Here is a 14243-nt window from a genome sequence, read left to right as displayed (position 1 = left end):
GTCCCCCTTCGTGTGTACACGCAAGCACAAGACCAAGTGCGCACGGAAAAGATCCTGTAATCCATGTCAGAGTTCGGTGGGTTATAGAAACACGAAAATATCCAGCATGCTTCCTCCGAAAACGGCGTATGGCTGCCTAAATGGCGGGGTAAAAACGGTCATGCACGTAAAATTCCACTCGTGCAAAAACACGACTGTACGTGGGAGTCTACGCCCATGAACAAAGAAGAAGAAGACTTTCAGGGATTTTGATCATCAGACAAGGGTGCTTCAGACAGGGCCAGCTGCCCTTTTAGTTTGACCCAACCTCGTTTACATGATATACACATGTGTGAAAATATGGTTTAGTGATCACATGGGTGGTCTCTCTGACGTGTGTAGGATAAATCAACATTCTCTTGAACAGTATTTAATTAATCCCTGCAGGGGAGGGTATGAGAGAAGGGCGTGTTAGCTATTTTTCTCCTCTTTAATTTTTTGGTCACTTTTTTTCCCTGCACATCCATTCACTGGACGGAGACACTGAGTGACAAATGCGTACGTCACATGAAACAGAATTTCTCGATTTATCCAACTCTTCACTCACTTGCAGTGTTTACAATCAGTTTGCTGGTATTTTGCAGGAGTGCAATGAACTGCAGGGTCAGATCTCGAAGCTGCGGGAAGAGCTGAGCGCTCAGGAGAAACAGCAAGAACAAGAGCATGACAAAGAGCTAGATGCCATCGAGTTCAAGAAACTGCAACTGCAAGAGATGGAAAGACAGGAACGGTGGGTAGCTACCAAAGAAAATCTAACATAACATTCAAGGCTTCATAAGACAGCAAGGCAGAGTGTTATGTTTGAAAAAAACGCTTTTTTTTTTAAAAGCCCTGCTCCGGCGACGCTGGAATATCTGAAATGGTCCCTAGGGAAAATATCTAAGCGCTCCTGGATTTGTAGGTGTGAAATCTATATGTAGCCTTGTGCATGATATCAACTCTGATTTCATGGAATCATAAAACAAGAATGTTAGTTGTTATAACCTTTAATTTATGACAAAATAAAACATTCACAGGTACGTTGACCCAATGATCTTTGGAACGTTAGCAGTCCATCTGTTTTTGAATGTCTGCTTTTTCGGCTTTTTTTGCGTAATGTCTCATACACACCCACCTTGGACTCGGCAGTGACCTATGGATAGCTCTGTGCATGATAAGATCAACTCTGCTTTCATGGTCGTTTTGCACAATGTCTCGTGCAGCATCAATGCCCTGGTGGAGCAAGAGGTGAAACGCCGGCTGTTTGAGGAGAAAGTGGAGCGAGAGAAGCAGCGTCGGGTGGAGAGAGACAAAGAGAGACAGGACAGAGAGAAGGAGATACAGAAACTCAAGTCCTCCCATGAGAGAGAGCTGAGACAGCTCAGAGCCAAGCTTGAACAAAGGTGCGCGGTTTTGTGTGTGTGTGTGTGTGTGTGTGTGTGTGAGGGGATGGTTGAGTCGGGTTGGTGGGGTTGAGGATGGGATGTGGGACCCCTTTGGTTGCGTATGTGGGGAAGGTGTGTGTTTTGTGTGAGGAGTTTGGTGTTGTTTGTGTGGGAAAGGGGATGGTGTGAAATCGGTGTGTGTGTGTGTGTGTGTGTGTGTGTGTGTGTGTGTGTGTGTGTGTGTGTGTGTGTGTGTGTGTGTGAATGCGTGCGTGCATGATTGTGAGTTGTGTGTTATAGTACAGTATAAATACAAATTAATGATAATCAGCAGGAGCAGAAGTAGAAAGATCACCATACCATACATTACCAAAAGAAAAAAGTAGCAGTTTTTCGGGGAGTAAAGGTATCAGAGTTTTTGTCTCGGTATGTGAACATTTTCTTGTTTAATGCTTTATTATTTTAGTGTAAGAAATGTTTTTTTGTTTTTTTAAATATTGAATTTTTTTCTTTGACAGCAATGGACTCAGCAAGTCAAACCCGTATGGAAATGCTGGTGTGAGTGCAATTTTCTCTTCAATTTTTTTTCTCTCTTTCATTGTTAGACAAGTATTTCAACCCTTAAAAAAAAGAAAAAAAGGCTAGAGCTCTTACAATTTTTTTTCCTGAGAAAATGTGAGTTGCCCTGTTAGATTGAATTGTGCCCCTTTTTTTTTTTTTTTAATTTTGGGAAGTTTAGTGTTGCTCTGTGCATGTTTATATACTAGCCCTGATGGCTCTGAATTGTTTAAGCGCTTTTTAAATCAATCTTTTTGCAATAAAAAATTCAGCATAAAACAACGTTCTTTTGACTTAGTGGGTCAGTTTCTTTATTACAGGCACCGGACTCTTCCATGGAGAACAGAAGGAAATTGGTGAGTCAAGAATTTTCAGTCAAATAGTGTAACCAGATTCTTTCCTTGTTATTTTTGTGTGTTTATGCAATACTCCCTATCAACCCCTCCCCCCGCCCCCCCCCTTCCACACAAACCACCCCACAACCGCAAACATACCCCCCCCCCCCCCCCACCCTGCCACCCGCCCCCAATCAACCATTCCAAGATGTGTCACAAAGGGTTGCCAGTTTTGCTCCTAATTCTTTTATGTCCCCATCCCTACTTCCACCCTTGCAAAAACCGATTTTTGTGGAGCATGTTTCTGTGTTGTTTGTTTTTAGTAGAAAAGTAAAAATGATAAGCTCATTCAACTTATTGACTGAAGAAAAGGGAAAAGTCACAAAAATAGACGATGTTCAGAAATAAATCTCTGGATTTTCAAGTGTTTTAGAAGAGTTGCGCCCATAACTCTGTCAGGATTTTCAAGCGTTGCGGAAGAGTTGCGCCTATAACTCTGTCTGGATTTTCAAGCGTTTCGGAAGAGTTGCGCCCATAACTCTGTCTGGATTTTCAAGTGTTTTGGAAGAGTTGCGCCCATAACTCTGTCTGGATTTTCAAGCGTTTCGGAAGAGTTGCGCCCATAACTCTGTCTGGATTTTCAAGTGTTTTAGAAGAGTTGCGCCCATAACTCTGTCAGGATTTTCAAGCGTTGCGGAAGAGTTGCGCCTCACAAACAAGTTTCGGAAAATGCCTATTGCTAAACAATTGAACTTCAATGATCATTGCTGTGTGCAGGTTAGACAGCTGAGTACTGTTGGCCCACCGCCCACTGTGGAGGTCACCATTCCAAATTACGCACTGCGGGGCGCAGGCAGGGACTCGCATTACGAGTATGAGGTCAAGGTCAGTATTTACCGGGCAAGTTCATCTTTCTCTATAGTCAGTGACATGAAAAGATTTGGGGGGATATGGAAATATTTATTTCATTATATGTGGTGTAAAAAAGAAGAAACTCTGTGTTTTTGTTAAATAGTTAGTACAAATTTAAGGGTAAAAGAACATCAAGTAACCAAAGGCAAGTAAGCGCTCTAAATGCATACGCCATGTGTAATAGAGTAAGCGAGAGTTATACTGAAGCAATCTCCTGATTGATGTTTTTATCTCCCACAATTCCGAGAGGAATGGGTCTCGTGAGAATACGTCACTGAACGAATGGTTTTCGTCCTGTGAAGACGTGTTGGGGTACTGTCTATCTTTTGCATTGCTTTCATTTTTCTCTAACCTTTCTCTGTACAAGTTTTAGTTGTAGGTTAGTTGCAGTGTATCGACATTGTGTCAACTTGCAAGGTAAGGGAAACAGTTTGGAGTTTTTCGGTGTTTGTTTTAAACCGGGAACGCAGGTAAAAGAACATGTTTTGTGTCTGGAAGTTCCACATTGTTTTAGTTTTGTTGTAAAAGATTGTGTGTGTGTGTGTGTGTGTTTCAGATGAAGATTGGTGATGAATCGTGGAGTGTCTTCAGAAGATACAGCAAGTTCCGAGAGCTGCATCAAACCATGAAGAAGAAACATCCAAATGTAGGAGCTTTTTAAATCACTGGGCACATGTTTGTAAACATGTGGCATATTTGGATGACTGCATGCTTGTTAGTCTCAGATGATATAATGTTCTTTTTCGTTTTTGTGGGATATCTCGTTACCTTGGTTTGATTATTGCTTTTTGGGCGTATCAATGATTTGATGTCTTTTTTTTCAGGTTGAGATTCTTGTTTTTCCACCTAGAAAGCTATTTCACAAGACAGAAAGAGTGGCTGCAGAAAGGAGGGTTATGCTTGAAGTAAGTGGTTCTTTGCTTGTTGCGTTGAGTGTGTGTGTGTTATGCTTGAAGTAAGTGCTTCTTTGCTTGTTGCGTTTAGTGTGTGTGTGTTATGCTTGAAGTGAGTGCTTCTTTGCTTGTTGCGTTTAGTGTGTGTGTGTTATGCTTGAAGTGAGTGCTTCTTTGCTTGTTGCGTTTAGTGTGTGTGTGTTATGCTTGAAGTAAGTGCTTCTTTGCTTGTTGCGTTTAGTGTGTGTGTGTGTATGCGTGCGTGCATGCGGTGCGTACAGGCCGGTGTTAGGGTGTGCGTGTGTGTGTGTGTGTGTGGACATTTTTCCACTCATGTTTGTTTGTATAATGTATACAGGTGTGTGTGTCTACATCTCTGTGAGTGTGTGTGTGTGTGTGTGTCTACATCTCTGTGAGTGTGTGTGTGTGTCTACATCTCTGTGAGTGTGTGTGTATGTGTGTGTGTGTGGACATTTTCCAACTGATATGTATACGTGTATAATATGTGCATGTGTGCGTGCATGTGTTAGTCTGTGCGTGTGTTTTTATCTTTATGTAAATCTTTGTGCATGCCTTTTTGTGGGTGAGCTCATCTGTTTATGGTCTGTTCATAACCATTAGATTCATATTCCGATGATCAAAGTTGATGTTAACAAAATGCTCATCCTCTGTCCACAGCAATATTTATCCAACCTTGTGGAGCTGTGTCAACGCTGTAAAGACTCTCCCCTACACCCCGAGAGGAATCGCTTTCTGACCAAGCACATCTTGGCCGACTTTGACCCCTTCTTCCGCAGAGGGCTGTTCGAGCACACCCGTCATGTCGCGTCATGATGACAGCTACGCATGATGCTCACTGCTCCTTCTCCATTGCAGAAAGAAATTTTACGATAAGATAAGTTTAGAAAACTTTAATGTCTATGTTCGTTAAGAAACAATAAGAAAACTCAAATTTTCATGTGAATTTTAAAAATGGAAAATTGTTTCTCGGCACCACATGTCTTTTATGGAGTAAAGCAACACCACTTGGCTTTACACACTGTGTGTGTGTGCGTATTTTTCATACTGACAGTTACTAGAAATAGTGTATCAGATTTTTATGAGATGGGTTTCACCCGTTTTGGTATTTTTTCGTCCTCAGAGTTGTTGAATCCCTGGAAAGTGACTTCTTAGGTACAGGAATGATATACCAAATGCTTTGTTATAGTAACAGAATTTACTGACTTTTTGTTAATAATGATGTGTTTGGAAGACAGCTGTATGAAAGCTTTTTGCAGTGAATCATGTTTGCGACATGACTGTGACACTATGCACATATTTGTAGATACTTTGACTTATTGGGTGTGTATATAAGGGAACCCAGAGTAAAGTGCCATTGGTAATACCGTGAAAGCACATAAATGCAAAAGAGTCTGTGGTACTGTGGTATGGATTATTTTGAGCAAATACAGTTCAAGTGTGCTTGAGTGTACTCTCCCGATAAGAAAGAAAAGAAAAGAAAAGATCAATGGTGCGTCTGATATCTTCCCATTGCTTTGGTTTTTTCAGGTGTGAGGGGGGGGGGGGGGTTGTCTCACCATCCTGTCCAGAAGGTTAATGAGGCAGTGACATTTTCAGCTGTGATTTTGCAGCTCTACAATATTGCTGTGGAGAGGATTGTGTTCATCAGGAGGTAGAGCAGATGGGAGTTTTATGTAACTGCTGGTAACAATTAATATTGTCCAAAAGGTAGAAGTTGGTGCAGATATTTAATGTATATAATCATGTGTACAAAATGTACAGAAAATATTTTGCTTTTATAAATACAAATATGCCCGTAAGTTATTTAATTTCGCAAGTGTTTATAGTTTTCTGTAGATGTACAAGAACAATTTTGATCAGAGAGTGGTGGCTTAATCGTGCTTGGTTCAAGTAATAAAGTTTGCAGTTTTCTAGTCAGTTCAGAACATGCACACTTGCTCTTGCATAATAATTACACTGTTCATTTCTTACCCTTGTTTGTTCATTCCACTGGCAAATTTGCTGTTCCATTCCAAGAGTTGCTTCTGACATAATGTTTACATTAGTGAGAGTTCAAGTCACATCCCTTCTTGCATTTGACTGTTCTTGTTTCTTTCCTTTTTGAAAAGCACTTTCTGGGTTGTATTTTGGTGTGTGCTCATTTGCCACTGCTCTTTTTTTTTAATGTTTTCTTTTTCTTTCCTAGATTTTAGTCAAGCAGTATGTAAGAAATGTTTAGTCCTTTGTACTGGAAACTTGCATTCTCCCAGTAAGGTCATATATTGTACTACGTTGCAAGCCCCTGGAGCAATTTTTTGATTAGTGCTTTTGTGAACAAGAAACACTTAACAAGTGGCTCTATCCCATCTCCCCCCTTTCCCCTATCCCATCTCCCCTCTTTCCCTCGTCGCGATATAACCTTCGTGGTTGAAAACGACGTTAAACACCAAATAAAGAAAGAAAGACTTTTTCTTTCCTTGTTACATGTGTCAGAAGGTTCAGAAGTGCCACAATTTATTTTACGTTGACAGTTTCTACACAATGTTTTCTTACAATGGAGTGGGGTTTAGTATGATTGCTCGCTCTTTCTGTTTCTGTTTTCTGTCGTTCTCATGGTGTCAATGCCTTGCCAAATTATTTCTTACATGTCATGGGAAGGCTACTCTTGGGAGGTTTTTTTTAGTGGCAAGTAAAGTACAGAACCTTTGCAGCCACATTTTATTTTCAGTAGAAAACTGTTTGGCCAGAAAGTAGATCAAAGATGTATGAGTTGTATGCCACATTTCTGAAATGCTATCCATGTTCAAATTTCAGACTCATTACCATGACTCACTTATGTTTACATGAATGTTATGTTGCTTTGCCAAAAATGTTTTGTCTGCTTTTTAATGCTGTTGCTTTTTTATGTGTGGTGTTTTTTTCTTGTTTTATTTTTTTCTTCGGTGTTGGTCTATCTTTGCTTCCACAACTTTACTTGACTATTGATCTCAACTCATTCCCCCCGCGGGTTAGGGGGAAGAATTTACCCGATGCTCCCCAGCATGTCGTAAGAGGCGACTAACAGATTCTGTTTCTCTTTTTACCCTTGTTAAGTGTTTCTTGTATAGAATATAGTCAATTTTTGTAAAGATTTTAGTCAAGCAGTATGTAAGAAATGTTAAGTCCTTTGTACTGGAAACTTGCATTCTCCCAGTAAGGTAATACATTGTACTACGTTGCAAGCCCCTGGAGCAAATTGTTGATTAGTGCTTTTGTGAACAAGAAACAATTGACAAGTGGCTCTATCCCATCTCCCCCCTTTCCCCGTCGCGATATAACCTTCGTGGTTGAAAATGACGTTAAACACCAAATAAAGAAAGAAAGAAAGATCTCAACTCACAGTATCTATGGTGTTGTCAAAAGGCCAGGATTTTTATGTACGTGTCTTTTAGAAGTCACCTTTTGTTTGGTCTTTGTTCTTGCATTTCTTACTATTGTTTTGTGCGTGTGTGTGTGTGTGTGTGTGTGTGTGTGTGTGTGTGTGTTTATAGAACTTCCATGTGTGCGCCCTGTTTTCTTTTGGAAGTCAGCTTAGGTCTGATCTTGTTTTTGTTTTTTTCTTATAATTACTCTTTGACTACTGCTAAATGTACAGTGAGATAAAGGGTAGGAGAGTTGCTGATGTTATTGTTCAAAGGCAAAAAATGAACCACATGTTAGTGCATTAATTTATGGTTTTTATGATCCTTCTAATATTTTTGCTACAACTGCCACAGTGGGATTGCTTGATTACATTTTTTTTAAAAGAGTAAATTACTTCATGGATTCAAAAATTGAAAAGGAAGAGTAATACGGAGATAAAAGAAAGTCAGATTATGCTGTGAGCTGGGAGACATTTCAAGATGTGACTTTACAGCCCGAGTTCGTTATAAGGATCATGATCATTTTCTGTGGATGTATGTGTGGTCTGTTTAACATTTGTTTGCTTTTTTTGGTCAGTGTATTTGTAACAGGGAGGCTGTATATTGTTGGCGCTTGAATGATGTTGTGAGGGTGCGTATAGATCTGAGGATTATGTTTTGTCGTCCAGAACAAACCTGGAGAAAGAAATGGGATTGATGTTGCTTTTTGGAGAATCCGATTTCTGTTAGTGTTGCTGGACTTTGTATCTCTGTTTTTAAATTTTCTTTCTTTTTCCCGCTTACTTATGCGCTGTTGAAGACATTATTTTTTTTAATTCAGTTGGAATGTAAAATGCGTTTTCCACATCTGCTGTGTGCATACTGTCTATGAGTTTCACAGATGATATTTTTTGTATACTGTGTTATACAATGAGACATGTTGTGAACCAGTTCTACAGACATATCAGCATATGCAATCAGCCAGATATATTTGAACCTGTTTTTGGCACCTACATATTTAGAGTGTCTTTACAACTACTGTTAGTGAGTCACAATTGTTTTCTAATGATACTTATAATGTTTTGCACGCCATTTTAAGATTTGTGCACGATTACAGGAGGCTAAAATGATGTTTGCATCCATGCACTGGTCATGTAGGTGTAGACTGTTCACATGTTTTTAAGCACCATGATTTGATGAATTATTTTCCTTGACTGCAGGTGTGATACATTTTTTGCGTGCCTTTTGAAGAATGTTACAAATATACAGAAATTTTTTTTTACATCATGAATGGGCACTATTTGATTCCATTGTAATTTTCAGTGGACACCAGAAGGAATTAAAAAAATGAATTATTTCCAGGGACAGGACACCTTTTCAGATATATTCTTTTGTACAATGTACAGGCTGAGGCTGTTAAAGTTTCACATGTGGTGTAAGTTTATGAGTCGTTATCATTGTAATGTTTTTCTTTCCCTGGGAATGTGGGTGTCACGTAATTTACACTAGTAAAGACTGAAGCCAGTTTGATTTGGTACATTAAATTGTTAGTGAATTGTTTTTGAAATATGTTCGGGCACTGATAAGTACAATGTTAAGTTAAGTTGGTGCTAAAGATGAGATTACATTATTATTCTCTGTACATAGAGTGTGGCCTGCTCTGTGTTCCTCTTCAGGGGCAAGAACAGCAGTGTTTTTTTCATACCTGTTTGCTGGTTAATGTGACATGAGCGATGATGTGTGTGTGTGTTTGTAGGTGAGGGGATAGTTGAGTGGGGTCCGGGTGTTGTTGGAGTGGCAAAAGGGGATAGTGTGAATTGAAATCTTTGTTTGTGTGTGTGTGTTTGTAGGTGAGGGGACGGTTAATGCGACATTAGCAATGATGTGTGTGTGTGTGTGTGTGTGTGTGTGTGTGTGTGTGTGTGTGTGTGTGTGTGTGTGTGTGTGTGTGGGCAGGTGTGTGAACATTGGGTACTCAGTCTGGTTTGTGATTCTAAATACAATGATAGATACTGAGAGAGAGAGAGTATTGGACACAAAAGGATGCACATGTCTTTTACCTGGAGCACAGCGTATGATAGAGTGTTAGAACAGTAGTGCAGACTCTTTTAAAATTTGTTGCCGACATATTTGATGGTCACTCACACACGCCTTGCAGTAGAATTTGCCGTGATACTCTATATCTGTGTCTTGCAATCCACTGAAGGATGTGACATTTAGTGACATAACAAACTTGTCATCGTTTAACGTTTGGTTTTATGGGTGCTGCGTTTTTGTAACTGTTTTTTTGTTGTTGGTCTGTATAGTACATATAAATACAATATCACAATGCTTGGACTTTAAACTGGATGTTAAACTTTGAACCACAAATTAATGTTGGTGTATTGGGTTAGCTAGTGGCCTCGTTCCCTTTTTCTTCCTTTTGTTTGTTTGAGTCTCGTCAATCCAGTGACTAGTCTTTATTTCAGTATTCACGCTTTGATAGCAGTTTGCTTTAAGATGGCTGCTTCAAATTTATTATTTCATACAGCACAAAGTAGTTTTGCGTTAATGCAGGGGTCTTCTGATGGACTTCAAAGTATATGTAAAAAGTCATTTCATAGCATATAGCTTCCATTCTAGTCATTGGTAAGCTTACCAAAGTTTAGTTTAGCATTAGACAAGTACAGTTGAACATGTCCAAAACAACCATGCACAGGACCAACCAAGAGTGGTCGTTTTTGTATGGTGGTTTAAAAAAAAAAAAAAAATTTTTTTATTGTCCCATCGCTGGGAAATTCAGGTCACTTCCTCCCATTGGTAAGCTAGCAGCAACAGAGTGGCGCTACCCAGGTGTGTGCGTGTTTAGGTGTTATCAGCCACCTTCATTTACGGCAGAATGACCGAGGTCCTTTACGTGCCACAGTGGAGACACAGTGTCTGCCCCGGCCCGGATTGGAACCCGTGACCCTCGGATCACAAGTCCAGTCTACCAACTGAGCTCTCGGGCCCCTTGCTTATTGAAGGGTGAACAAAGAAGAAAAGTACCTCGTCAGGGATTCGTTAGGTTGTTGTCATGGGCAGGTGGTCCTTATCCAGAGGTGGTCCCCTGGGCACGTTCGCCTGTATTTGGTTTCAGCTTCAGCTTCGTTTGTGCACATCTAGTTCTTGTTCTCATCATCAGCAAAACACATTTAGTATTCATTGTGAAGAAGAATTTCCCATCTTATATTCAACAAAATGAAGGTGGGGTGGCGGTAGGAGGGAGATAGGGTTTTGGACAGTATGTTCAAATAGTGCAATAAAAAATCAGCAGATGTATCTCATCTCTTCATGCAGTATACTTAGCATGAAGAAAACAGTGCTTTTTCTGTGACATCCAGTTACACATGTTGTGAGCTTTTGAACTTTTTGATGTATGTATTTTGACTGATTAGAAGCTGTTATTTTCAATTAAAACCACACAGTTACATGTGCTGCTGTTAAAAAAGTACAATCATGTATTTTTCAAACAATGGAGAGTGGAAAATACCTTGTGCTTCACAAAGATTATCAACAAATGTCCCCATATTTGTTCTTGTAAATGTTTACCGTAGATGATATATCTTTTCCCTGTCATTTGTGTTTTACTGACAGTGGGTATTGGTGAAGGTTAGTGTCTTCTGCAGTTACTTCTATTCACCTGTTGTGCTTCAAAGGGACTGTGATAGATTATTCGGTAACATTTCAGCACATTATGTTTGAGTGTAAGTGCATACATCATTTTGTGAGGTTGCTTCTGCATTTTGTTTTCGTTCTTAGAAGAAATGCTACGTGGACAACCAATCACTTGAGTTTGTTGACAAATTCAGAATAATTTATGTTCAAAGGTGTAACATTTTAATGAGTTTTCCATGTGTATAAACACAAGTCCACAGCGGTTTAACAATAAAAGAAAGTCTTATGGTTGAAAAAAATCATCAATATTTTCAATACATGTTCTGTTCCCCCGAAATCGGCGTATGCTGCCCGCATGGCGGGGTAAAAACGGTCATACACGTAAAAATCCACTCGTGCTAAAACATGAGTGAACGTGGGAGTTTCATCCCATGAACGAAGTCGGAAGAAGAAGAAGAAGAATACATGTACATTCTATTGTATCTATTCATTGTATCCGGAGAAATGTAAATGGATTCACGTCAGTATTCCTTCAGCAGTTTTTCTCTGTGCTCAGTAGTTTTTGAATCTGGCAGAAAATACATCAATCATGTTTTCCGAATTAGGAATGGTAATTACAGTTATTGCTGTGCTCAAAAGGCAAACTCCTTCCCTTGAGAACTGCAGTCCGGCTCATCATCTTAGATCTGACCAGGCTTCACACAGGATAAGTAAGACCAATCCTTCCACTTGGTCACATACCAAAAATCAAAGCCCTGACTCCTAACTGATGTGAGTTGGAATTTATTATTGTATTAATTTCTTAAAAAGCCATTGGTGGAATTCATTCATCAACAATTTCCAACTGTGCACAGAGAGTACTGAGGCTGTGGCTTTTGGGTAAATCAATCAATATGAGGCTTACCGGCACGGTTGGCCTAGTGGTAAGGCGTCCGCCCTGTGATCGGGAGGTCATGGGTTCGAACCCCGGCCGGGTCATATCTAAGACTTTAAAATTGGCAATCTAGTGGCTGCTCCGCCTGGCGTCTGGCATTATGGGGTTAGTGCTAGGACTGGTTGGTCCGGTGTCAGAATAATGTGACTGGGTGAGACATGAAGCCTGTGCTGCGACTTCTGTCTTGTGTGTGGCGCACGCTATTATGTCAAAGCAGCACCGCCCTGATATGGCCCTTGGCCTTCGTGGTCGGCTGGGCGTTAAGCAAACAAAAAAACAAAAAAAATATGAGGCTTATATCGCGCGTATTCCGTGGGTACAGTTCTAAGCGCAGGGATTTATTTTATTTTATTTTATTTTTATTTTATGCAATTTATATCGCGCACATATTCAAGGCGCAGGGATTTATTTATGCCGTGTGAGATGGAATTTTTTGACACAATACATCACGCATTCACATCGGCCAGCAGATCGCAGCCATTTCGGCGCATATCCTACTTTTCACGGCCTATTATTCCAAGTCACACGGGTATTTTGGTGGACATTTTTATCTATGCTTATACAATTTTGCCAGGAAAGACCCTTTTGTCAATCGTGGAATCTTTAACGTGCACACCCCAATGTAGTGTACACGAAGGGACCTCGGTTTTTCGTCTCATCCGAAAGACTAGCACTTGAACCCACCATCTAGGTTAGGAAAGGGGGGAGAAAATTGCTAACGCCCCGAACTCGCAACCTCTCGCTTCCGAGCTCAAGCGCGTTACCACTCGGCCACCCAGTGGAACCCCCCCTTTTAAGACCGCCAAAAATCTGAAAAAATCAGGTCTTAAAAAGGAGGGAGTCTTAAAATGGGGGTAAATTTACAGAGGATATGAACAGAAAATCTGAAAAAAATCAGGTCTTGAAAGGGAGGATTAATAAATTGGGGGGTCTTAAAAGGGGGGTTCCACTGTATGACCCATTGGAGGAATGGTCTTATCCCATATAACGCTGGCAAGATCTGAGACAGTGAGCCAAAATGTTCACACAGGAAGGAGTGAGCCTGTGAAGGTGCACATTGGAGTGGGTTTTTTAGCTGGTTGTTTTGATTGATTTTTTTAAAAAGTTTGTGCTTCTCATGTAGCAGTGATAGTTTAAAACACGTTCTTAGTACAGATTGCTGAACGATGTTTCCATGCTTATGAGTAGTGGGTTTTTTTACTGTCAAAACCCTAGTTTTTACATTTAGTCAAGTTATTACTAAATGTTTTAACATAGAGGGGGAATCGAGATGAGGGTGTTGCGTATGTATGTATGTGTGTGTGTATAGATCGGTTCCGAGAAAACTACTGGACCGATCTTCATGAAACTTGACATGAGAGTTTCTCAGTATGATATCCCCAGTCTTTGTTTTCATTTTTTTTATAAATGTCTTTGATGACGTCATATCCGGCTTTTTGTGAAAGTTGAGGCTGTTATTTTTCAACCAATTTGGTTGAAATTTTGGTCAAGTAATCTTTGACAAAGCCCGGACTTTGGTATTGCATTTCAGCTTGGAGGCTTACAAACTAATTAATCGGATTAAAAACAAACTCTGAAAATTATAAATATGAAAATTATGATTAAAATCAAATTTCCGAAATCGATTTAAAAACATGTTCATCTTATTCCATGTGGGTTCCTGATTCAAAAAACATATAGATATGATATGTTTGGCTTAAAAACAAGCTCAGAAAATTAAAAAGAATAGAGATACAGAAAAGCGTGCTATCCTACTCAGCGCAACCACTACCGCGCTATTCTGGCAAGTCAATTTCACTGCCTTTGCCACGAGCGGTGGACTGACGATGCTACGATTGAGTATACGATCTTGGTGAAAAAATGCAGTGCGTTCAGTTTCATTCTGTGAGTTCGACAGCTTGACTAAATGTTGTATTTTCGCCTTATGCGCAATTTCGCCTTATGCGACTTGTTCTTTCTGCAGTTTTCTGCCAATGTCCAAAACAGCTGAGCTTCAGAGATTGAAAATAAACAATTTTCACAAAGCTTTGTTGGTTTGCTTGCTTATGCAGTTGTGGTGTATGTCTGTGCCTGTCTGTCTGTATGGTCCGTCTGTCTGTGTGTTTGTGTGTGTTGGTGTTTTTGTTGTTGGTGGTGTGTGTGTGCGTGTACAAGCACACATCCTGGCCGTTATGAATACATTCTTGACTGTG

The 14243-nt window shown here is 40.0% G+C and overlaps 1 protein-coding gene across 3 annotated transcripts in view; it reads left to right on the top strand.

The window, feature by feature from the left end:
• LOC138951908 (kinesin-like protein KIF16B) overlaps positions 1–14076 on the top strand; it is an 82250-nt gene extending 68174 nt beyond the window's left edge. For 2 of the 3 annotated variants that reach the window (XM_070323467.1, XM_070323468.1), the window contains exons 31-38: positions 624–769; positions 1242–1421; positions 1922–1961; positions 2282–2317; positions 3074–3181; positions 3765–3854; positions 4033–4113; positions 4780–14076. In XM_070323467.1, the coding sequence (XP_070179568.1) occupies positions 624–769; positions 1242–1421; positions 1922–1961; positions 2282–2317; positions 3074–3181; positions 3765–3854; positions 4033–4113; positions 4780–4935 (837 nt within the window). In that variant the 3' untranslated portion in view covers positions 4936–14076. The remainder of the gene's footprint in view (positions 1–623; positions 770–1241; positions 1422–1921; positions 1962–2281; positions 2318–3073; positions 3182–3764; positions 3855–4032; positions 4114–4779) is intronic. The other variant, XR_011451261.1, reaches the window with a different exon arrangement.
• Positions 14077–14243: the final 167 nt, after the last annotated feature.

This window comes from Littorina saxatilis, linkage group LG17 (assembly GCF_037325665.1).
Source record: "Littorina saxatilis isolate snail1 linkage group LG17, US_GU_Lsax_2.0, whole genome shotgun sequence".
Taxonomy (NCBI): Eukaryota; Metazoa; Mollusca; class Gastropoda; order Littorinimorpha; family Littorinidae; genus Littorina; species Littorina saxatilis.
The sequence above is the reverse complement of the archived record's forward strand: the minus strand, read 5'-3'. Positions and strand labels throughout refer to the sequence as shown.